The sequence below is a fragment of the Marmota monax genome, unplaced genomic scaffold (genome assembly GCF_021218885.2).
Source record: "Marmota monax isolate L192 unplaced genomic scaffold, Marmota_monax_Labrador192_F-V1.1 WCK01_AAM20220418_F8-fsc00011, whole genome shotgun sequence".
Classification (NCBI taxonomy): Eukaryota; Metazoa; Chordata; class Mammalia; order Rodentia; family Sciuridae; genus Marmota; species Marmota monax.
Window position 1 is genome coordinate 11586466 of NW_026693082.1, and position 26025 is coordinate 11612490.

The 26025-nt window shown below is 36.5% G+C and overlaps 3 protein-coding genes across 22 annotated transcripts in view; 1 reads left to right on the forward strand and 2 right to left on the reverse strand.

Annotated features, from left to right (window-relative positions):
* Alg5 (ALG5 dolichyl-phosphate beta-glucosyltransferase) overlaps nucleotides 1–11169 on the reverse strand; it is a 50001-nt gene extending 38832 nt beyond the window's left edge. For 2 of the 5 annotated variants that reach the window (XM_058582544.1, XM_046453948.2), the window contains exons 1-4: nucleotides 9597–9751; nucleotides 5336–5507; nucleotides 4978–5024; nucleotides 3904–3972 (exon numbers count right to left, since the gene is read on the reverse strand). In XM_058582544.1, coding sequence (XP_058438527.1) covers nucleotides 3904–3972; nucleotides 4978–5024; nucleotides 5336–5507; nucleotides 9597–9662 — 354 coding nt within the window. In that variant the 5' untranslated portion in view covers nucleotides 9663–9751. The other 3 variants (XM_046453951.2, XM_046453949.2, XM_046453950.2) reach the window with 3 other exon arrangements.
* A 37-nt stretch (nucleotides 11170–11206) lies between these two features.
* Nucleotides 11207–18025, forward strand: Exosc8 (exosome component 8). Its single transcript, XM_046453952.2, has 11 exons — nucleotides 11207–11277; nucleotides 12300–12336; nucleotides 12511–12574; nucleotides 12890–12963; nucleotides 14063–14108; nucleotides 14700–14805; nucleotides 14891–14936; nucleotides 15651–15747; nucleotides 16468–16588; nucleotides 17374–17480; nucleotides 17813–18025. The coding sequence occupies exons 1-11, from the start codon at nucleotides 11261–11263 to the stop codon at nucleotides 17926–17928; spliced, it is 831 nt and encodes a 276-aa protein (XP_046309908.1). The 5' UTR covers nucleotides 11207–11260; the 3' UTR covers nucleotides 17929–18025.
* The window catches only part of Supt20h (SPT20 homolog, SAGA complex component), a 39937-nt gene continuing 31851 nt past the window's right edge, over nucleotides 17940–26025 (reverse strand). For 10 of the 16 annotated variants that reach the window (XM_046453932.2, XM_046453938.2, XM_046453945.2 and 7 more), the window contains exons 23-26: nucleotides 25832–25960; nucleotides 20912–21017; nucleotides 19146–19249; nucleotides 17940–18418 (exon numbers count right to left, since the gene is read on the reverse strand). In XM_046453932.2, the coding sequence (XP_046309888.1) occupies nucleotides 18281–18418; nucleotides 19146–19249; nucleotides 20912–21017; nucleotides 25832–25960 (477 nt within the window). In that variant the 3' untranslated portion in view covers nucleotides 17940–18280. Of the gene's footprint in view, nucleotides 18419–19145; nucleotides 19250–20911; nucleotides 21018–25831; nucleotides 25961–26025 lie in introns of those variants that run through there. The other 6 variants (XM_046453947.2, XM_046453942.2, XM_046453946.2 and 3 more) reach the window with 3 other exon arrangements.

Sequence of the window (26025 nt, forward strand, 5' to 3'; positions counted from 1 at the left end):
CTATCCACTGTACACACTGGCAGTCCGAGTTGTAGAGCTCCTGGAGCCAAGATACAACAATGAACCACTTATTAGTCACTGAAATCACAATATAATTCCTTACAAAGACCCAGCAGAATAGATAGCTACTGTCTCTTCCTGACTCCTTGACCTAAGCTGAGCTGTCAAAAAAGGAAAGCCATGTGTTAACTGCAACCCCCTACCCCCGCCAAAAAAAGTCAAACTTATGACAGGGCCCTTGATGCTGTTTCATGACTTGTTTACTTATTTTAGTCAGTAGTCTATCTTATTTACCAGAGAAGTTTTCTGTAACTTCTGTAGTTTGTGGACTATTTTCCCCAATTCTTTTTCTAAAAAAAAAAAAAAAAAAATATATATATATATATATATATATATATATATATATGGTTGTTGATGAACCTTTATTTTATTTTTATGTGGTGTTAAGAATTGAATCCAGTGCCTCACACATACTAGGCAAGAACTCTACCACTGAGCCACAACCCCAGCCCCTCTCCCAATTTTCATTCAAATTCCTCTCAGTAGAAAAGGACACTATAACTTGTCCTTTTCTTTGAAATCTTCCATTTCTTCTTTTCCACTGCCTCCTGCTCAAGCTTGCTTAAGCCTCCAGCATCCTAATTTTTTTTTTTTTTTTTACTGTTATTTCACCATTCACTTAAGCAACTACCATTACTCTGATTTATAATCAAAGTTATGGGATGGGGATGTAGCACATGTAGAGTGCCTGCCTAGCTTGTCCTGGGTTTAATTAGCACCAACCCCTTACCCCTGCTAACTGTAACTTTTCAGTTTTCATCACTAACTTCTTTTCCGTGGCTTGCTCCTTTAATGCTGATAATCCCCCAAGTACCCTACATTGTACAACTGCATAGCTTATGGGCAGTCTTTGGTCACTTCTCAACAAATAAGCACAATGGGTTTAATTACTTAACATGGGTTTAATTACTGCTTATATTATGTTTAAGATCTCACATATTTATAGTCCAGACTTCTTCCCTTTATCACCTAGATGTATATTAGATACAAAAATTCCAGAATTTCAATCATCTGCTCCTACTTTTGCTCATTCTAAATTTCTCATAAAGCAAATGGCATCATCATTTAGCTCAAGTTAAAAACCTGAGACTCATTTTCCATTTCTATCATCTATTACAATTTGGTGGCTACTAACTCATCAAATTGATTCTAAAATGCCTCTTGAGCCAGGTGTGGTGATGACACCTATAATCCCAATTACTCTAAAGGTTGAGGCAGAAGGATCATAAGTTTGAGGTCAGCCTGAGCAATTTAGCAAGATTCTATCTCAAAATAAAATAAAAAGGACTGGGGATGTAGTTCAGTGGTAGAGTGCCCCTAGGTTCAATTCCTAGTACTGAGAATAGAATAAAATAGTATAAAAATAGAATAGAATAAAAAATGCCTCTTGACTCCATAGTATCCTATCCCCTGAAGTCTCCGTGTCTCTTGCCTCCCTAATTCACTCCCCTTTCTAATATGAAAATAAATCAGTTCTTAGAAGCCCTGTTCAAAAAGTCTCCATGATGACCTACTTTTTAAAAGAAGTTCCTCATCATGGCATATGAAACCCTCTGCAATGTGGGCCTCACATAACTTTTTAGCCTCAGCTCTCCATGTTGCTGCATTAGCACTTTGTGTATCAGCAGTATTTGAGGTCTCCAGAACATATTTAAACCATTCCCTAGAACATGCTTTCCTTCATGTCAACCTGTCAGGCCAGATTAGATTTAGCTCAAATACCAGTTCTTTTTCTTGGCTTCCATGCTCGTCCTTAATTTTTCCAGGAAAAAAGAAGTATAATCATTTTTTTTTCTTTTTGGTACAAGGGATTGAACCCAGGGGTGCTTAACCACTGAGCCTCAGCCCCAGACCTTTTAAATATTTTATTTAGAGACAGGGTCTTGCTGAGTTGCTAAGTATCTCGCTAATGCTAAGGATGGCTTTGAACTCATGATCCTTCTGCCTCAGCCTCCTGAGTTGCTGGGATTATAGGTGTGAGCCAGCCAGAAAAGAAGTATAATCTTTATTTACTCTTAAGTTTTAGGTAGACACAATATCTTTATTTTACATTTATGTGGTGCTGAGGCTCGAACTCAGTGCCTTGCGCATGCTAGGCGATCGCTCTACCACTGAGCCACAACCCCAGCCCCAAGAAGTATAATCTTTTTTTTTTTATTTTTAAAAAAATGTTTTAGTTGTTGATGGACATTTATTTTAATTATGCGTGGTGCTGAGAATCAAACCCAATGCCTCACACATGCTAGGCAAGCGCGCTACCACTGAGCCATAGCCCCAGCCTCCCAAGAAGTATAATCTTAACACTAATATTGTAGTTGCTTTTGCTCTGAAAGTATTTTCCCATTCAACTGTTACTTATCACATAATAGGTCTTCCTCCACAGCAGTGACTTACTTAAAGGCAAAGGTTAATACATTTATTCCTCATTTTCCACAGGGATTTATTCAGGACCTCCCAGGATACTGAAATCCAAGGATGCTCAAATCCCATATATAATATGGCATACTGTTTGAACAAAATCTACACATATCTTCCTGTACACTTTAAATCAACTTATAGTACTAAATACAATGCAAATACTATGCAAAATAGTTGTTATACTATATTTAGGGGGGAATAATCACAAGGAAAAGAAACTCTACACATATTCAGTATAGGTGCATTTGTGTGTGTGTGTGTGTGTGTGTGTGTGTGTGTGTGTGTGTGTGTGTGGTGGGACTGAACCCAGAGCCCTAAGCATACTAAGAAAGCACTCTACAACTGAGCCACATCCCTAGCCCCTGATGCAAGTTTTAAAAAGTATTTTCAAATTAATGGTTGGTTGAATCTGCAGGCATGGAACCCACAGATATGAAAGGCCAGCTGTATTTGTAGTGCCTGACAGTAGGGAATTTACCACTCTCAATGAACAAATGTGGCCATGGACCCTTATATGTACTCTTACTGGAGCACCATGACAGGTACCATTACTTAGTTGCCCACCTAACAAGCATGTTCCCTTTTTCCTTGCAGACATGGCCACAATCTTGCACAGTGACAATGTGTGCAGCCCTAGGGAATGAATCCTAACTGATCTAAATCTTTGCCAAGTACTTCCCAAGCTTCTAAGTAAGTCGGTAGCCCTTTCTCCAAGTTCTGGCTCATGAACTCTGGTATAAGTGTCCTAGGATTATAGGTATGAGAGGGACATCTCCCAGAGGTAAGACCTCCCAGAGATAAATCATGATGGACCCTGCCAAAGGGCATACTTGAACCCAGTGGCAGATATGAGGAGAGGTTCCAATTTTAATGACAGCTTTAGAAATCTGTAAGTCAGGGTGGAATACAAAGAAATTACACTTAGGGAAAAAAGGAAGTACAAATTGGTGGGCAAAGAGGCCACAGTGAAATGTGGTTGGGTATATTCCCTACCTATCTGGTGATCTTCAAAGCCTCCCTAACCATGTGAAACAGTGGAACAATAAGTGTATTTTCCATAAATAAAATCTGAGCCAGGCACAGTGGTACACGCTTATATTCCCAGTGGCTGGGGAGGCTGAGGCAGGAGGATCATGAGTTCAAAGCAGCCTCAGCAAAAGCAAGGCGCTAAACAACTCAGTGAGACCCTGTCTCTAAATAAAAATACAAAATAGGGATGGGGATGTGGCTCAGTGGTTGAGAGCCCCTGAGTTCAATCCCCAGTACCAATAAATAAATAAATAAAATAAAATCCGTTTTTTCCTACTTCCCACACTATAACATCAGACAGTATTAGGCACAGCTTTAACTAAAGAAAGATTTCACATGTACTAAATTATCCCAGATTTTCTACCTACTGGCAAGATTAAGAGCACATGTATTTACCTTTGAAGTCTGGTCTTTACTGCCATCATCAACTACTATCACCTCATAAGTGAATGAAGGATCTTGTTTCTGCAAGAAGAAAAAATAAACTAGCACAATAGTCAAGAATTTTAATAAAACTGTAATTAGGAAACAACTGTTTTAGTGTTAATATGTACAGATAGAAGCCAGGTACTTTTGGTGCCCACTGGAGAGAGGCTACAAGTGTATGGGAAAAAAACCCAGGAAGACTGAAGTTGGAGAGAGCATATTCCAATGGTTGGACCACTCCTTAGTCTTATAACCATGGGCACCTTAACTTTTTGGCCCACTTTCTAATTCACGGTGGCTGACATAAAGATCATATGTAATAGAAGAGGTAGATACTTCACACATACTAAGGGCTCACTCTGCTTTCTTTTTTCTCTAAATTTAATTTTTAAGTAGGTAATAGTTCCCTTTCTTTTAACAAGTCTTCTTTCTTCCCTTTATAAAAAAAACTCCCAAAGCAAAGTAAATCAAAATGAAAAATTTTCTAAAAACCAAAAAAACAATAAAGAACAAAACAAACAACAAAAAAACAAGTTATAAAGCTCACTTAATTCTTAGCCTTTCCAAGGATTCTAAAGGCAATTAATGCTATTAACAAAGGGTATGTGTTACTTTCTTGTCTTCGTGAAGAAAAAAGGTGAAAATACCTGAGGGCAGCTTTAGAGAATAATAAAGAAACAAAAGAATTTCAATCTAAAAGAAGTCTTTTAAAAACATACCTCTTTTTTAAAAAGTTACGGAAGTAAAAACTGCATTGTTCTGTCATACAAAATGTGCAGATGTGCACTGTCACTTAACTTTAGATACATCACCAGGATAAAAACTGGATAGGAGGATACACAAAGAGAAATTTCAGCTTTCTGATTTGTCCTGGGTTACCTCCTGGCTGGCCTATGGAGGTGGCCTCCTATGTAATGCTGATGGCTAGCAGAGGGAGCCAGAAGGTGGTTCAGGGATCAGTGTGGCCAGTACTGTCTCTCATGGTGCATCTAGCTTGGTCTGGTTTTAACTGGAAACATCAAACTGAAAAAGAAAGTAAGATACCTGTCTCTTCTCTAGGTAGCCCAGGGCTTCATCCATCATCACAGGCACTTAAAGGAAAAAAAATTGAAAATTAGTTACCAAGCCCCAGCATACTACATTTATGTATGGAACAAGTCCCAATTTATTTGACAACTCCTTTCACAGTCCCTCCAGAGTCATTCTCATCTGTAATATCTGTCTTCATCTTACTACCTCCCTAGAACATTTCAGTTCCACTACCTCATGGTGCTGTTTCCTTCTTCTGAACTATAGTTACCAAAAATGTACTCACCACAGCCCATGTCTGCAAACTCAAACACTTCAAAAATTTCCTTTTCCCCCCAAATTCCCCTTACCAAAAAAGTTAAATGAAGCTTACACCGTTTTTCTTCATTGTAGGAAGGCACAACAACAGAAAGTTGTTTGGTAGGTAAGTCCCATATACTGGGCAAAGTTTCCTTCTGACCTTTGGCATTTAGGAAGAATTTCTCTTCTTCATGTTGATGAAGTAGTGGCACATTTGTGGCAGTTATAAATGCAACCATGGAAATCTAAAAGTAGACATGTTTTAAAAAATTATGTGATGCTGATTTTTATATGCATTTGCCATAGAATATATAATTTACATGAGTTTTTTATTTTGGTGGAATATTCATTGTATTTGGTTCATTAACAATGGTCTGGAGGTAATTCCATAATAAGATGACAGTACCCTAATTAATCCTTTACTTAAGAGTTGAAGATTTTCCTTTTTTCCAATGCTAAGGCACAAATGCTTTAGGAGGTTTTTTTTAAAAAAAATATTTTCATTTATTTGTCTTTATGTGGTGCTGAGAATCAAACCCGGTGCCTCCCATGTGCTTTTGCACCCCAGCCCATGGAGGTTTTTATTTTTCCCACTTTTCATTCCGTAGGCCTCTATCATACCAGATCAGATAAGTCACTACAGGAAGTTCAGTGCACTCGTAGATGCCTTAAAAACTAATCCTCAGTGCACATGCATGTGTGCACATATACTAGCTGATACCCCTACTCAGAGCCTATACATAACAGAGGACAAGTTCATATTGCAGTCAGAATGTGTGAGATGAAGGCAGACTTCCTAGCCAAGACCAAACAGACCCAGAACAAGAAGGGAAGATGCCGTACCCCCCACAGTTGGGACCAGTAATGCTTAAAATGTATTTTGATATTCATCCCAAATTTGAATTCAGAATACAGCATTTTCTGGAGTAAAGCATAAAATTTGTAGACTCTCTGTCACATGCACTTGGGAGCTAGCTTTGGTTCTTTCTCTCTCTTTTTTTTTTTTTGTACTAGGGATTGAACCACCAAGTCACCCATCCCCAGCTCTTTTTATTATTTGAGACAAAGTCTTGCTGAATTGCTGAGGGTAGTGCTGGGATTCCAGGCACAGGCCACCATGCCCAGAAAGGGAGCAAGCTTTGGAAATAAACCACTTTTATAACATTGCTTCTACTGGTATATTTTCTGCTTTCAAAACAATTGATCTATACATTTTTGGAATTCTACTCATTTGCACTTTGATGATCACTTATGACACAGAAGTAGGTACATACTGAAACTGAATATACTTCTGATTAGAATAAGAAAAGGGACAGTTGCCAAACTAATGGTTAAGAGTTCCTGCTTTGGGGGCTAAGATCATGGCTCAGTGGTAGAGAGCTTGTCTAGCACGTGTGAGGCACTGGGTTCGATTCTCAGAACTACATACCGATAAATAAATAAAATTTAAAAATTCATCAACAATTAATAAAAATATTTTAAATACATAAATAAATGGTACTGTGTCTATCACTAAAAAATATTTTTAAAAAATGTTCCTGCTTTGTACCCTAATGCCATGATTGCAATTTCTAAATTTACTTTCTCACTAAAAGTAACTAGTGCTCCTAAAAAGAATGGTTGATCAGATCTGGGACAGGAAATATACAACTGTAGAATAACACCTCATGCCAAAAATCAAAGACTATCAATGATTATAAGGGCTTTGCCAAAAGGACAAAGGAGTCAGTCAACTTGAAGGGCCTCCCACTAGCCTGTCAGGGGAGGATTTCAGTATCGAAAAGGATAATAATTATAATAGATTAAAACACATGATAATTTTTAAAAATCATGAACCCTAATAAAACTAAAAATAAAAACTGGTCACCTTTAAGATGCCAGGAAACCATCTCATAATTTTTAAAACTTTGTCTTTTATATATAAAAATGATTTCAGGAAAACTAGCTGAGGATGAGATTCTTTTCATTATAAAATTCTAGGTAATCAATAAAGAATGATACAATTAGAGTATTCTACTTTGCAACTCACAGTGAAATAAAGCATTTAGATAATGATCACAAATGACCACTAAACCCATTATTAGACTGATGACAAATTTCTTAACTGGAGGGCCTAATTAGCAACAACTGAACACACTATTTTTTTTTTTTTTAAACACCAGAGACAACTAACTATCATATGCCTCTGAAACAGGGGAAGTAGTAAGCATCACTCACACACTTTTCTTGGTTGAAAAACTCTAACATGCATTTGATCAGTTCTCTAGATTCCAACTAACAGTTCACAGGAAATTCGGTAGCCACAGGAAGATATTAAAAGGCACCAAGAGGATGCAATCAGTGAAATCCATACTATGAAAAGTTCTACAGAAAAAGCAATGAAAGTAAGAAAAATTTTTTAAAGGAGTAGAAACTGTTGGTAGGTAAAAAGCCTTGCAACATCAGTCAAGTGCCATGTATGGCCCTTGTTGAATACCGATCAGAACTGAGACATTTATAATGAAACATATATGGGACAACAGAGGGCATTTGAATTAATAGGGTATTTGAAATAATGAAATAATTGTTAAAAAAAATTGGTGATCACCTAATTGCAATAACATTTTTTTTTTTTTTTAAAGGAGGCTCTTAGCTGGGCACAGTGGGAGGCACATGTCTGTAATCCCAGCAACTAGGGAGGTTAAAGCAGGAGGATTGCAAACTTGAGGACAGTCTCGGTAACTTAGTGAGACCCTCAGCAACTGAGAAAGTCCCTGTCTCTAAATAAAAAATAAAAAAAGACTTAGAATGTCCCTTGGTGGTAAAGCACCCTTGGGTTCAATCCCCAGTAACAAAAATAAAAAGAAGGCTCTTATAGAAATTAATGTTGAGGATTATAGATAATATTATCTTGGGCTTGTTTAAAATAATTAAGAAAGGAGGTAAACTGGGATAATATCAAATTAAAAAGCTTCTGCACAGAAAGGAAACAAGAGTGTGAAGAAAGAACTTATAGACTAGGAGAAAACCTTTGCTGGCTACTCTTCCAACACAGATTTAATATCCAGAATATATGAAGAACTACAATAACCTAGCACCAATAAAACAAAAACCCAATTAATAAATGGGTAAATGAACTAAACAGACATCTCTCAAAAGAAGAAACACAGAGCTGGGGTTGTGGCTCAGTGGCAGAGTGCTTGCCTAGAATTTGTGAGGCACTGGGTTTGAATCTCAGCACTATATATAAATAAAAAATAAAGGTCCATCAATAACTAAAAAAAATTTTTTTAAAAAGGAGAAATACAAATGGCCAACAAATATATAAAAAGTTAAATATCTTTAGTAATTAGGGAAATGCAAATCAAAACTACATTGAGATTTTATCTCACTCCAGTTAGAATGGCAGTCATCAACAATACAAAGAACAGCCATGTATGATACACATCTGCAATCCCAGCAACGCAGGAGGCTGAGGCCGGCTGCAAGAGCCTCAGTGTCTCAGACGTCTCAGACGCTGTCTCAAAATTAGTATGTTCCTAAGTTGTAAATTTACAACCCTCTGGGGAAGATGGCAAAGTGGCCTTCCTGGCATTGCTGTCTAGGCAGCTGATCTGAATGCCAAGGATGCTGAAATACTCTCCGTTTACTAACTAGATGGTAGGCTCATTCCAAATTATGTGGAAGAGAGTTCACTTGGCAAGTATTCTGTTCTATAGATCAGCAAGTGTTTACAATGTTTTTATACTTCCAGATTAATGGCAGAGGAAATCTTGGTTTGAATTCTATTGCTCTGCTGTTTACACAGGCAGCAAATCTGAAGTGTCTAATTCTGGGACCTAAGGACCCATAGCCAGAAGAGGAGAAGACAAGGCCTGTTTCTCTTGCTCACTCTGCTTTCCCAGAGGTTCTTCTTGATCCATCGAATCATTCCAATCCTTAACATATGGCACCCTTCTGGGGGTTGAAGACCTCCCCAGGTGGGGCCGAACTGCAGAGACTCCAGGCTGGGGGAAAGGCCTTGGAGAGGTCTGGGCTGACAGGCCGGGTGAGAGAGGGCCAAGGCAGCGGTCTGGGCTGACCGGGCTGAGTGGGCGCGTCCCGAGGCTCCGGGCACACAGGCAAATATTATTCCAAATAAATAAAGAGTCTTAAGTAAGTAAAGATAAATAAAAAGTATTAAAAAGAGGGGTGGGGTGAAAATCCTGGAGAGGAACCGTGGAGGAGTTGGGGGGAAAGCAGGGTGAAAAGGGACACGTCCAGGAACCGGCAGCGCTGAGTAGGAGACGCCTGGGAGCCGCAGCCTCCGGGAGGGCGTGAATTCAGGTCGCGCCGGTCCCCAACCCGGTGCTCACCAGTATGAGGGCTGCGGCCGCCAGCGCCACGCAGAGCACCGCCAGCTGCAGCAGGAGCGGAGCCATTCTCCATGCCGAGCCGCCACCTCCCGCCCTATCCAGCACCTACACACACGCGGAAGCGCTCGAGGAGTTCCGCCTTCCGCCGCCGAGGAGGACGCGCCGGCCGGGCCGGGCGCCCGCCGCCCACAGCGCCCCCGCGCGACCAATCTCAGCCGCGACCCTGGAGCCAGCGCTGTTCACAGCGTCCCCGCGCGGTCAAGCGAAGAACAAGCAGCTCGCTTTCCAGATTAGCAAGTAAAATGCAAAAAGCCTACCTAATTTGCGTTTCAGATAAACAACAATACAACTAATTTTTTAAAACATCCTTAGTGAGATATATTTCATATATTATACAGCTCACATATTTAAATATTTGGTTTGTTACATTAATTTTCACAACTTTTATTGGTGCAGTGCACTGTGATTAAACATAATAGTAGGACTCATTAAGCCTCATTAGTACGTGCACATACTTTGCTCTATAGTACAAATTTGAGTACTCACCATTTTAAATGTATAATACACAATGCTGTGCATTCACCACCACTCAAACTTTCCCTGCTCCCCCATTCCCAGCACTGGTAGCAACTAATAACATGCACTATTTGGGGGGTATACTCATATTAAAAAAAAAATACTGTTCATAATGTTAGGTAGAACTAGATACAGTAAACACCGTTTTGAAATATATCCTCCATCTTAGCACAAGAGCCACCTCACAGTCACTCTGACTCAGCCTGATTTTAAACCCCAGACAATACATCATCATGCAAAGAAACCCAAACAAAACTTCATCATCATACAAATAAAGGAAATTGTTGTCTGGGACTGAAATACTAAAAACACCTGGATGGACATGGAATAGTGACCACCTCAAAGAATAGAGGGGACAACCCAAAGAACCTTTCATTGACAATCCCCTAATTGCAAAACTCCCCCCACTCTCTCATGCCCCTATATCTACTCCAGGCTGTAAGTGGAAGACAGGTCTCAGTCTCCGCTGGGCCCCTTCGCTGGTTTGTCCCGAATAAACCGGTGTCACTATTGAGCTGTCTCTCCTCTTTATTTCCTCATTCGTTTCTTTCCTTACACACAAGGCATTCCCATCTGGCCAGGTGTCCAGTATTTTACCTAGTAATCCTGCCTAGGAAGGAGCTGAAAGCCTTGTCACGGCAGTCAACCGCTGAGAAAGTGAAAAGTTCACATTTCTCAGGTGCTGGAGCGGAGAGCCCGTTACCTGGGGAGAGGCCATCCCAGGGGCCAGCCTAAGACCGACGGGAAATGGAAGTAGAAACATTGGAATGATGTTTCATATCTACAGACTTCTTTGCTATAAACTCGGTTTTCTTTTAAATTGTTGGCTTTATTCTGAACTACAAACCTTTTTCTAAAGAGGGACACTGGTCTAATAGCAGATTCGCTAAAAATACGCCACAGGCAAGAAAACCTAGAAAGGCTCTCGCTAGGGTAGGGCGGTGCGGAGCGCCACCAGGACCAGCTTCGCGGAGTCCAGCCTTCCGAGTCTCCCGCCGCGGGAGTGCCAGGGAGCTCGCGTCGAAAGTGCGACCGCGGAGCTGGCGAGGGCGGGAGGTCCGCGCAGGCGCAGGCGCGCGAACGGGAAGATGGCGGCCGGGTTCAAGTGAGTGTTGGCGGCCGGCGGGCCCTAGCGGTGCTTCCAGGCGGATGGCGGCTTCCCTTAACCCTTAGTTCGGTGCTCTGTCCTGGAGGCCGACTCCGTCTGGGTCTCGCTCCTTTCCTAGGCGACGGGAGGGGGACCCGGCGGTAGTCGCAGTGCCAGGAGAGGCGCTTCTCCCCCAACGTGGGACGGAGTAGAGGGTTTCTGTAGAGCCCGGTCCCCACCGCGCGCTAGAAACCTGGTGCCTAGTGAGCGCACAGTCCAGGGAGGTGCGGCTGTAACCCTTTAAGCCACGTGCTGCCCGGCTCCCCACCTCCCGTAATTTATTTCTAAAAGAATTGTGCCTCCCTCGGAAGATTTCACTCTTGGTGCCACTCTGGTGAAGCCTGTGGACTGTCAAAAGTTTTTAAATGAGCGAAATAAAGATTCCAAATCTTATTTGGAACCAGTGATGCTGAAATAGTTATTTTTGTACTCGGGTTATAAACCTTGAACAAAAAAAAAGTAATGGCGAGTGTAGTGTTGGCAATTTCAAAGTAACCGTGAACTTATGTTTATCTCCCACAAGTACAAAAACGAAAACATTTATGATCTCGGTAGATATTGAAGTTGCAGGTACTGCTATTCAAGGTTTATTACTTTGTAGCTATAGTGGAATAATATGCTAAATTTCAGTGTAGTAAATGTAAAGATCCTTTCTCATGATCACTAGGTTAAGAATCCCCCCTTTAGAGCAAGAATGACATGATTATTTTAACGACCGGATTAATCCTCTTTTAAAGATGTCTCAAAGGGTTTTGGATTGCAATCCTATGATTGAGAGTTAAGGACAATAGTGGAATGTGATTGCTACTGCAAGGGTATCTACTTTCAGTAATTACTTATAGGTGTTAACAATCATCAGAATTCGTGAAAAAAAGTTACAGATTGTGGTGATGTGCTGCACATCACTTAAAATCTGCTAGATTTTGGATTTATGTAAAGTGTCATTAACTTACAATAGTAATATTTGTAATACATTTCAGAACTGTGGAACCTATGGAGTATTACAGGAGATTTTTGGTGAGTAAAGTGGTGATGCACATGTTACTCCTTTTAGTAAAGTGTTTGATAACAATATCATGCTTCTTTTAAAGACAGATTCATTTAATTAATTTGAATTAATGAGGTTTAATATGTTTCTCTTGTTATATGTAAAATACACATGTAATCTATTTTCCTGAAAAAAACATTTAGAAAGAAAACTGTCGTCCTGATGGAAGAGAACTTGGTGAATTCAGAACCACAACTGTCAACATAGGTGAGGGTCTATTTTTATTTCAGCTTGTATGGCATTCCAAAGTTCTTTTTTTTTTTTTTCCAAGTTAGATTGTACTATGTATATGGGATTTGAGGATATTCTGTAAAGAGATTTCTATCTGTACAATAGCCCTGTGACTGAATAAAAATTACTAACATAAATTCAAGGACAGGGAAATCTTAAAACATTAGGTAACTGAAATATGTTGCAAAATAGTCATGTATTAGAAACACAGTTTATTGTATAGATAATGCTATAGTTGTTTTCCCTTTAAGGACATTTCATTTTGCTTAAATACTGTACTTATGTTTTCAGGTTCAATTAGTACAGCAGATGGTTCTGCTTTAGTGAAGCTGGGGAACACTACAGTAGTTTGTGGAGTTAAAGCGGTAGGTTTAATATGTCTTATTGACATTTGACATACTAAATCAGCTTCATATAATTATTAGATAGTATTATACATTTGTAATTCTGCTATTGATTACAGTCATCTGTTAATTTTTTTGTATTAAGTATCCTAGGAGTTTTTACCCATGTTTTAGATAATATGACCCTTATTATCTTAATAGCTTATGATTCATGAATATTTGAAAAATGGCCACAGTAAAACATAATCCTCATCACAACTAAGTTTTAAAAGAATTTGGTTGTATCATTTGAGAAACTAATAGGGTGATGCCTTCTTAGCCAGTAATAATGTTTGTAAATGTGCAGACACTTGAGATTGTTCAAAAGAAAAGTTTGAGGGAATTAACTGAGTACCTAAGGTTTCAGGTACCTTATTAGGTTGGGTACAAAATTATCTAGTTTCCATTTCCTGTTTTAACATGTGGTTCAGTAACTTGTCCGGACACACAAGGCTCATAAATATAACTTGAGGTGTAAATCCGATTCTAAAGTCTTTGCTTTTTAACTTATTACAACCTGTTACTTAACCTGATTTTCTTCTTTGGTAAAGTTGGGGTGAAATTTTCAAGATTTGAGCTTTTATTTCTTACCAGGTTTTATGCTAGGGATTTAATGGCCTTATTTTATTTGATCATCATGAACAACCCTAAAAGTAGGCACTATTAAATCTCTCAGTAAGTGTGGTCTGACATTCAAACTGGGTTAGTGATTTAAGAGCTTTGGTTCTTGACCTGTATGCTAGTGGTGCCTAAATCTGGCTGTTAGTATCATCTGAGGAATAATTTAGATTCTTGCCTACTGAATGAGTAGAAGGGTGGGGCAGAAACCCAATTAATCTTTTTGAAAAGATCCCTAGGTAATATTCTGTACTTTATTCCTTTTTACCTCACAGAGGGATTGTAAGGATTGGTGCTAACATTCTTAGACCCTCTGACACAATTCCTCAGACATAGTAGATGCTTATGATCTGACAATTAGCTAAGCTTGTTTTTAGTAGAGCTTTTCATAAGTGTATAGTAAACCGTCTTCACAATTTTTTAGTATCTTCTTTCAATAGAAAACATTTATTTGCTTGTATAGGAATTTGCAGCACCACCAACAGATGCCCCTGATAAAGGATATGTTGGTAAGTTCAGTGATTTTATAATTTTAATATAAATAGTTTAACACATTTAATACTAACAATTCTTGATAAGTCCTAGTAGTTGCTTTAGACGGCAATTCCTAACATTCAGAAATACAAGGAGTAAAGCATATTCTCAAAAAGTTTTCTGTGTCAAAGTCAGCTTTGAAATTTAACTTTTTGTCAAACTTGGTTATTTATTGTTCATATATTCACGTGTCATCAACAAAGGAAACGGAATTTTTTTAGTCAGAGGGCTGTCATTACAAACTTTGTTTTCCCTAATACTTGTTTTTGTTGTTGTCTTGGATGATCTGTTCTTTATGGTAGGAGCCAACATTGGGGGAAAAAAAAAGTGCTTGCCAAACATGAGCAATGCATTGGGTTCAATCCCCAGCATAACAAAAGAAAAAGTTGGGTGTAAACAGTTCATTTTGAAATAAACCAGGAAAATTTTGGTGAAGGATTTATTAGGATGATTGTGTCCTAACATGGATGTTTAAAAAATTTTAAAAAGCTGGAAAAAACATCAGGGAAATAATTTCTTTTTAACCCTGAGAGTCTTACAAAGCTGCAGAGTGTTTCTTTAAACAGTTCCTAATGTGGATCTACCACCCCTGTGTTCATCGAGATTTCGGTCTGGACCTCCTGGAGAAGAGGCCCAAGTAGCTAGCCAGTTCATTGCAGATGTCATTGAAAAGTAAGACTATTGATAAAATTTTACTGTCATTCATTTTCAACGTTTTTGACCTTTCATTTACTGTGCTATTTGTCATTAAATCAAGTTCACAGATAATTCAGAAAGAGGACTTGTGCATTTCTTCAGGAAAGGTAAGATGTATAGAGAAGCAATGAACTTATATTAATTCAGAAGGGTTTGTGGGGATACAGCAAAGAGGGCAATTAGAAGAAATCCTGATAGCCTACTCAGTCTTATTCTGTAATTATCAAAATAAATTGTTATTCATAAAAAAACAAGTTGGATTGCCTATCAGCTCTTTAAAGCTCATTTCCTTCCCTTAATTTTTGAAGAAAAATGTAGTCATCTTTTATTTTTTTAACTGATTAATTTTTGATTGTGCTAATGTGTTTAAAGGTGAATGTACATGGTGGATACCAAAAGTCTGAACACTTAACACTAGGCTGAAGAGGACCTAGAGAGATTTTCCTCTTGGATTACATACAGTTAACATTTTAAAACCTAAACATTTCCTATATTGAAATATCTGTGGGAAAGTACATTTTTGAGTTTCAGATAGGCCTTTCTAAAGTACTTCCCTCATCTGTTAACCTAGCAATAAGAATGGAGATTTCTTCATCTATATCTCCCTTGAGGGGAATGGAGATGTTTCTCACTTATCAGGTTGGTGATCAAAAAAATTTTCACTTTCTTTTTGTTTCCTCTTTATAAAGGTCAAACTTTTAAGTTTTTGAGCCTTGAAGTTTATCTTGTTTATTTAACAAAGGGTTCTGTGATTTTTAAATCCAATCAAATACTATTTTCTGTCCACAGTAAGATTTCTTTTTTGTGTAAACCATTTTTAGCTTGCTTGGGTTCTATACTGTGATCTCATTTGCCTTGACTATGATGGAAACATTTTGGATGCCTGCACATTTGCTTTATTAGCAGCTTTAAAAAATGGTAAGCAACCATAATAAAAATTAGTATTTCTATTAATGGGGTCAAAATTCTATTTTGTGAAAACATTTTATATATGGCTCAATAAACTTTCAAAGATTTCTAATGTTTAGTTATTCGTGTGTTCTAAAATTAATGAAAATTGAGGAAATGATAGTTGTAACCACAGTTTAGGTCAACAAGTATTTTTTAAGTTCTTTGTCAGAAGGGATATGATGGATTCTGTTGGTTTTTACTCTGAGGCCATAAATATAACCTTTAACTGTAAAGTTTCTTAGTAAGGAATCTAGGTAGTGAGTCGTCAGGATTTTAATATCTTGGCATATCCTCTATCATTGCATTACTGAATTGATAACAGATAATTAGAGGAAGAAGATAATATAGTAATATTACAATATAGCAAATTTAATATAGGACTTAAATTTGAGTTCTGGCTTTACCACTCTGAGCTGAAACTTCTGCATGTTTAATAAAAGGGAGAAAATACTTTTTGTGAAATGTTGACTAAATGAATACAGAGAAAATGCTTAAAATAGTATCTAGCATGTAGAAAGTGACTAGACATTTCTTAATTTTTTTTTTAAATAAGAGGCGGGAACATCAGATGTTTTTGAACAATATTCATCTCCACTAATAAGATTATTAATGTTCTGGTCAAATTAAATAGAAGAAAAAATTAACTCAAAAGTAGAGACTGACTTTACAAGTTTCTCTTTTCTTTAGTACAGTTGCCTGAAGTTACTATAAATGAAGAAACTGCTTTAGCAGAAGTTAATTTAAAGAAGAAAAGTTATTTGAATATTAGAACTCACCCTGTGGCAACTACCTTTGCTGTGTTTGATGAGTAAGTTATTATTTTGGTATCAGGGATTAAATGAGGGGAGCTTTACCACTGAGCTACACCCCTTGCCCTTTTTACTTTTTATTTGAGACAGGATGTTGCTAAGTTGCTCAGGCTGGCTTGGAACTTGCAATCTTCCTGCCTCAGACTAAGTTGCTGGGATTACAGACATGTGCCACTGTGCCTGGCGAGTAAGTTAATGTATTTTAAAAATTGTCTATATTCAGTGTTAAGGAAATGGCTTGTTATTTTCAGCTTTCTCTCAAAAAATTTCTGTGGTGGCCATAACACCCTATTTTGCCCTGGGCAGTTTGAATCCCTGCAAAATTATTTGTAGTCACTCCTTCCACTTGCTTCATGTATGTTCTCTATGATGTCTTTAGTATTTGCCAAGGATTTGAATACATTAAAAAATTGAACAGCAAAGAATTTTTTTCAAGTATTGGATTTTAAGTTACTACTTAATTTTTTGGTTTCTTACCAGTTCTATTCTAGCTCTTTTTATACCTGAGCTAAAAAGGCAAATAGTATGTTTAATGTTCTTTTAAAGAAACAGTTGGCTGGGTTGATACATGCCTGTAATCCCAGTGATTCAGGATGCTGAGGCCAAGTAGACTGCGAGTTTTTGAGGCCTGGTTCAATGACATAGTGAGACCCTGTCTAAAAACAAAAAGAACTAGGGATTTAGCTTAGTGGTATATTGCCATGGGTTCAATTTAAAGAAATAAAGTACAGTAACATTTGTTATGGGATAACCCACTTTTTTTTCCCCCTTCTTTTTAAAATAGCACTTTGCTGATAGTTGACCCTACTGGAGAAGAGGAGCATCTGGCAACAGGAACCTTAACAATAGTAATGGATGAGGAAGGCAGACTCTGTTGTCTTCATAAACCAGGCATGTTCCTATCCCTTCAAGTCCTAAACATATGTAAACTTTATTAAGGTGGGCAAAGTGGAATGAGGGATATTTTATTATTTACCTAAAGTAAGGTTACTAGTTTCTTTGCTACTTCAAGTTCCTTACACTTATGTATTGTATATGGCAGTTCTTACATTTCTTACAACTTATGTTGTAGATCAGAATCTCTTGGAGGTCATGTTAAAACATAACTTGCACGTCTTGAGACCATAATTAACATTATCCTATTACTTTTATAATTTGCTATGAACTTCATGTTTTATAAAAATAACTGAGTAATTATAATTGTTGGCACAATAATTTTTCAGGTGGAAGTGGACTCACTGGAGCTAAACTTCAGGACTGTATGAGCCGTGCAGTTACAAGACACAAAGAAGTAAAAAAACTCATGGATGAAGTAATTAATAGTATGAAACCCAAATAAAAAGTCACATATTCCGAACAGATTTGTAAAAACTATATTGTTACACTGTGCACAAACTTTTTATACTAAATAAATATCAAACTACATTCTTCTGAAAGATGTTTCTAGTATTTCTTAGGCCACTTCCATATATATTATGTACAGTGAAACCATTTTTAAAAAGCAATGACTTAGGCAAACCAACCCTGGTTCCTTAAGCCATTTCCCCATTTTTATTTAAAAATCATAGGGTTGTGCTTCTGTATAAAGTTTGTACATCTAACAATGTAAAATACTGACACATTTTAAAAAATGAAGTAGAAACAATTATTTTGATTCAATGCTGTTGTGTTTTTAAAAAAGAAAAAATAACTCATAATTTTGGAGTGGTTGGTGTGCTTCTCTTCATTTTATTTTTTGACTGGCTGCCTGTATGCCGATGATGATGTAGCTGAGCTGTTTGTGCTGCTGCTGCTGCCATAGCCATTTGATGCTGCAAGAATCGCAACTGCTGCAAAAGGAAAGAAAAAAATCAAGTTATGTTAAAGCAGACAGGTATGGAAAGGTGCTTTTTCTGAGAGTGATGAAAACAACACAACTGAAAGGGAGAAAGCACCAAGATAACAAAAAGGGACTATAACACATTGAGACAATGCACAGTCAGACAGCACCAGTGGCACAGAAGCCTGCTGAGGGCTTTAAAAATAACTCTTGGCAAACTTAAGGATTACTTTGCCCTGCCAGTCTATAATGCAGTAACTCAGCAACTTCAATTACCATTTTGTTTTATAATGATAGTTTATAGCAATATGAAACCACCCTGAATATGAAGATTGTCAACTCTAATATGCTGATTTTCCTTCCTAAATTAATAACATTTTTCTAAATAAACAGGTATGACATTGACTAATAGGAACACTTTTCTGCAGTACAATATCAGAAAGTTAACAATTGGCACTTAAAACTATTTCAAAATATACTACAAATGAAAAAAATATATGGTAAGGTGCCACCAGCATGTCAATAAAATTTTAAATTAGGAAGAGTATGGCTTAAATGTACAAAAATACATCCAGTGCTCCAAGTTGACTGGCTAAAATGTTAAGACTTTCAATAAAAGTTTACTAAATTATTTACCAATTACAGTCTTAAGAGACAGTGAAATTAAAGCAAGATATTTTGAGGTACTTTTGGATCTGAGTATCAAAAAATGTATCAGAGTGAAGTTGCTGGATTACTTGTATCTGTTGCTGCTGCTGTTGAAAGGCAGAGGAGAGCTGGAATCTCTGCTGAGGAAGGCTTTGCTCAGGTCTGTTCTCGGCAGAGCCAAGCTGAGACAACACTACAGAGAGGAGAAGGGGAAAGCAGGCCAGTCAAAAAGTTTGAAGGCTACCAGAGTTAGAAAAGGACAACACAGGAAATGAAATAATAGAAAAGTTAGCAGTATGATTAATCTTAAGTATCAAATCACAGACATTTCAGAATAAATTTAGTCTCTTGTTAGTTGAGGATATCACCAATTATACAACTTTCTGGACAAAGAAAGGTAAGGGAGTACATGTGTGCCAAAGCACGTTCCACTCTCTTGCATCTCAATGTAATTTGATACTGGTGCTATTTTATAGAAGTATTTTGTACCATATAAAATAGAGTATTTTTTAAATATACCCAATGAAATAGGAAAAAGGAGATGAAAGAAATCCAAACTAAGGATAAAGCTGGTAGACAAATGCTTTAAATAAAGGATGTAATGAATGTGAGACTATTTGCTTAATGATGGCTACAAACTATATTTGACTGGGACCAGAGTAATCAGTTCAACACTTCCCTGTACAGATGAGAAGATTTAAGGAAGGCCTACATAGTTTAACTCAAAGTAATTATTGCCAAGTCTGGAGTCGGAAACACTTTATGATTTTTCACATGACTTATTTCTACTAATTACACTACAGCTATTTTAGAAAATTTATAACTTTGTGTGGTAAAGATATAAAATTATAAACTTCTACTTGGAAACTTTACGTATGAATTAATTACCTTCAAAACAAAGACCTTGATTATTCCATCCTAAAGGACTTTGAAATTCAGAAACTGGGAGTTATAGTCAGGCATGGTGGTGCAGGCCAGTAATTCCAGCAACTTGGAAAGCTGAGGCAGAAGGATTTTCATTTGTCAGCCTGACAATTTTGTGAGACCATGTCTCAAATAAAAATGACTAGGTAGGGATATAGTTCAGAGGTGGTGTGCTACTGGGTCCAATTCCCAGTATTACCAAAATAATAAAGGCGGGCGGGGGAGAGTGCTGTATAAAAATCTACAGACATTATAGTAAGCCCACAGGTGAGAAAATATTGACAATGCATTCATTAAATTTTCAAACTTTTTCAGAGTTTTCTTATGCACATGACTTAGTGTTTTAAATAATGTGAAATTAGAATTATTGTCAATTGTTAAGATAATATTCATTATTTTCATTTTACTATTTATTGCTGGAAGCACTGAGTAGTCTCTCAGTTTAATTCTTTTATTATTTTTTTTAACAAATGATAAAAGTGGCTTACAGAAGTTATGCTATGGTTAAGATTTAAGTCATGCAACCACAAACTATCAGAATGAGACAAAAGATTATGCATTCTAGGAGAAAGTAGTCCTAAATATCAAAGAGTTAGAATTAATTGCTTGGAAACACGGAAAACATGATTTGGATACATGATAAAATTTTGTCAACAAACTAACATAAGGAAAACACAACTGCTCTAACTACATGTGAGTCACAGCTCTTTTAAGTACTGAATTAACACAAACAAACACACAAAAATAAAAAATTAAAAAAAAAAAAAACTTCAGCCAGCCACCAGTTAATTTGTTTAATAGTTCACAAATTAAATATAGCTTTACTTTTTCTAATCATACCTTGCAAAGAAGGAAAATAAAAGAATTTTAAGTGGTGAGATCTCTAATAGATTAGATACTTTTAGTAAATTCAGCATGTAAAGATACCTACCAGCTGCCTGTGACTGCATAAAACTTCCTACTCCAGTAAGGTTAATAACAGCAGCTTGCTGAGCAGATAAGGCCTGTTCTTGACTAGATGAACCTTGTTCAGAGCCCTGAATTTAAAAAATAATAACTTATACAAAGGAAAAACAATACTGAGCTGGTGAAAAGAAATTAGTTTCTTTCCTGTATGAGAAAAAAATAGATTAATTCTATTTTAAAAAATAACATTGGAAAGACTAAGAGTATATAGAATTAGGTTGGGCATGGTAGCAGACACTGGTAATCCCAATTCTTGGGAGGCTGAGGCAAGAGGATCAGAAATGCAAAACCAGTCCAGGTAACTTGGCAACTTAGTGAGACCTAGTCTCCAAATAAAAAAGGACTAGAATTCGGCTCAGTGGTAGAGTAGTACCCCTGAATTCAATCCCCAGTACTACACATCCATACAAAGTAAACAGAATTAGCAAGATTTGAAAGAGAGGAAATGAAACTTTTTCAAAACTGAATCAATGCTAATTGTTTGATGCCATTTTAATAATTAAGATTTTTAAAAAGAAGACAGGGTCTCACTGTTGCCGTAAGACTTTTACAAAGCTTCACTAAAGCAATTGGTTAAAGCTTAAAATACCCCTTGCAACCTAATACCAAAACTTCTTAGCTAGCAGAAAGGAAATAAAAGGCATACAGAACGTAATGGAAAAAAAAGTCCCTATATGCAAATAGTATGAACATTTATGTAGGATATACCAAGGAAAATGCAAAAAGCTATTAAAATAGTTTAAGTAAGAATGCAAAATACAGGTCAATATTAAAAAAAAATCAATACTGCATACTAGTAGTAAACATGGAAACTGAAAATAATAGCACAGACAGAATAAAAAAACTTACATATAAATGTATATCTAATGAAATATATACAAAATATATACATTAAAAACTTCAAATGTTGATTTCGTCCTACATAGTGTGTCTGTGTTCATTGATTGTAAGACTTGCAAAACAAAAAAGGCAATTCTTCCTGAAAGAGATTGATAGTTTATCAATTCCTTCAAAAATTACTCAATTCCTGGGGCTGGGGTTGTGGCTCAGTGGTAGAGCACTCGTCTAGCATGTGCAAAGCCCTGGGTTTGATCCTCAGCACCACATAAAAATACAGGTATTATGTCCAGCTAAAAATTAAATATTTTTTAAAAAAATTATTCAATTCCTTTAAAGACCCCAAAAAGGTTTTTGTAAATATAGGCAAGCTGATTCTAGAATCTGTATGGAAAAGAACCTAGATTAGCAACAATTTTATAAAAAAGAATAAAGTGGGAGGAACCACTCTGCCTGATTTAAGACTTATGACAGAGTGCACAGAGATCAAGACAGTAAGATTTTGGCTGAGGGGTAGACCACAGATCAATGGAACAGAACGAAAAATCCAGGAACAGATTCACAGTCAAATAACAAAGGTGCGAAAGTAATTCAACTGAGGAAGGATAGCTTTTCAACAAATGATAACAGTGCAACTGAATATTCACAGCCAAAATTCCTAGACCTAAGTCACAGACCTTACACAAAAATTAACTAAGAAACAGGTCACAGATTTAAAATAGAAAACTGCAAAATTGTTAGAAGAAAGCAGGAGAAAATCTTAAGAGACACATCGCTAAAGTTAAGAGTTCTCAATCATGACACCCATAGGACATTATATAAAGAAATTAACTTGGATGTGATTAAGTTAAAAACTCACTCTGCAAAGTACAACCTTTGCTACCACCCCAAATAAGTGTGTGAAATAACATTTTAGTTTAAAATAAAAGCTAGACATTTCAAAAATTACTTGAGTGGTTTTTGTTAGATAAAGAAATTACACAGATAAGCATGGAACTGATGTTAAGAAGACACTCCTGAACTTGGAATCCAATTTAGGAAATGAACAATATAAAATGCAAACTACATCAATTTCAGAATAGAACCATTATAAAACAAAAGAAAAACCCAAAATGAAAGAACTATAGCTGGGACAAATCTCCCACTAAAAACAGCCCACAAAACTAAAGAACATTATAAAATACCAAATGGAAATACAAAAAATAAAAAAAAAAAGGCACAATAATGACTAAACACACTGAATAACAAACAAAAATACAAATAAAAACACTTGGGAAATAATTAAAAGAAAAAGACATACTTAATATACTATCATAATCTTAAGAGAAAGCAAAAAATATTAATAAGTCCAGAGTTAAAAGAGGCCATTTATTAACTGATGGATACATCAAGTACATAACAGTCCTAAATGTATACACACCTAACAAAACAGCTTTAAAAAAAAAAAAACTTTTGCAAAAGCTGATAGAAGAACCAAAAGGAGAAAGAGAAATTTCCATTGTTTGGGTTGAAGACTTCTTTCAGTGATTCATAGAATACATAGGAAAAAAAAATCAGTAAGGATACAGGACCAGAACACTATCACCAAATGCTCTAATAAAGAACATCACTAATGTGTGACACAAATTTTTTTCAACTATATGTGGAATGTTAATCAAGACAGGCTGTATTCTAGATCATATAACAAACCTCAACAAACTTAAAAGACATTTTCAGATGGTAGTGGATTTAAACTAGAAATCAGTTACAGAAAAATAATCTAGAAAATTCACACACATTTAGAAATCAAAGATATCTTTAAAGCCCATTTAGGAGGAATATATAATGACAGACCCTTCTAGGCAATGACGATGAAGACATAATGTATCAAAAATTATAGAAAGCAGCTTAAGAATTACTGAAAAGTAAATGCATAAAATTAAATTTTTATTTTAGGAAAGAATGGAACCTAAAGCCAATAATATAAGATTCCACTATAAGAAATCAGAAATCCATGATCCAATAAAATGTTCAGGAAATAAAGAAACCTGAACCTACACAATAGGCTCTACAGGAAAGACCTAGAAAAGACTCATTCTGACACATATCATAATGAAAATATTTGATCTTGAAGGAAAAAACAAACAAACCTTTTGGGGCCTCTAGCTGACATGAACAGTTAAATACACTTAAAAAAGCAAGATAATTAGGCTGACATCAGACTTCCAATACATACAAAAGCAAGTCAATGGTACGCACTCTCAACAATTTTTAAGAGACCTACAACTATACAGAGGTCTTAGTGAAAAACAGGGGACAAGCATCATGACAATGGATTTGGAAATGATTATGATTTCTTCAACAAGACCCTAAAACACAGGCAAAGAAAGTAAAAATAAATAAAATGGCCCACATCAAAAAACTTGTGTGCAAAGAATATAATCAGAGGACTGAAAAAGCAACCCACAAATGAAATAAGTTAACTCTGAGGAGATGGGAAAAATACAAAAAATATTTGGAAGTTATATTATCTGATATGTGTATATAAAGAATGTATACCGAACTTCTACAACTTAAGAAAAACAATAAAACCCCAATAACCTAATTTAAAAAATTGCAAAATGATCTGAATAGACATTTCCCCAAAGAACATATAAAAATGATCACCACATCATTAATCACTAAGGAAATACAAATGAAGACCAATAAGATTACCACTTCACACTTATGAGGATGGCTGCTATTAAAAACAGCAAAACAAAAAAAAAACAAAAAAAAAAACAACAAAAAAAAAAACGAGGGGGGTGGCGCAGGAGTGTAGCTTAATGCACACTTAACATGCTCAAGGTCCTGGGTCTGATCTCCAGTACTATAAATAAACAAAACATCAGAAAATATAAATACCAGTGAGGATTTGAACAAAATGCAACTCTATACACTGTAAGTAAAACTGTAAAATGGTGCAGCTACTATGGAAAAACGATATGGTGCTTCTCAAAAAAGTAAAAACAAAATGACCAATAAGATCCAGCAAGATAACTTCTGGGTACATATCCCAAAGAATGATATCTTTAAAGACATGTTATGATTTCACATATATGCAGTAACTATAGTAGTTAAATTCACTGAAAAAAGTAGAACAGTAGTTGCCAGAGGTTAAGAGGAGGAGAAAACAGGAAGTAGTTATTTATTGGATATATAGTTTCAGTTTTACTACATGAAAAAATTCTACAAATCTACTGCACAATAATGTTAAATGCATAACGCTACTTACTATACTGCCACTTAAAAATGGTTAAAACAGCAAATTTTTATGTTATGTGTATTTTTTCAGTTAAAAATAAACAAAATGAAAGAAAGCAAATTAAGGATTTTATCAGCTACAGAATTCTTAATGTACAAAGAATAAAAATAGTTTTAAATGTGTCTTTTCTGAGGAATCTACTAGAGAATGAACTTTATTCAACCAAGATAACTTAGGAAGACTTGTGCCAATGGACTGATGAACATTTTTGTGAGCTAACAGAAACTCTGGAGGTGAGACCAGGAAGAAATCAGTACTTTAGTTTCCCAGATGATTCCAAAGTGTAGCCAAGGTTCAGAAACACATGTACTTCTTCCTCTACTTTAATTACCGCTGTTCTAATCAATTTCTATTTGGCAGTGTTCAATATGTGTATCTGCCTGTATTCACACTGCTCTACACTTCATGACAATAGAAATAACTCTATTCCAACAGCAACAAAATCCCACAGAGGGCAATGACTGAGCAGAAAATACATGGGGTACAGGGGCAAAAAGACCTCGTTCTGCCATTCAGTGTACGGCTTTATGTGATCTGTTTTCTGAACCTGATTCCTGTGTAAGACAGAGACATGTTTTATTTACCATAGCTTTTCTATCAGAAATATGCACCCTGATATAGCTCCATGGTAGAGTGCTTGCCTAGCATGCATAAGGCCCTGGGTTTCTTCCTCAGTACCACTAAGGAAAAAAAAAAAGGTACACACAAACTGACTGATAGCTAGTACTGACAAATTAAACATAGGGAAGGCTGAAACACCCATACCTGTTCTCCTGGCTGCTGAGGGCTAGAAGTTGCGGGCTGCTGAGGTTGTTGTGGTGCAAACTGTGAGAGCTGTTGTTGCTGCTGCTGCTGCTGCTGCAGGGTGTTAAAAATGAGTGAACCACCAGGAAGCTATTCAGAATTTAAACAAGAATTTATTAGCCAGTTTGACATTGTTTTTCTGTGAAATATTTGTA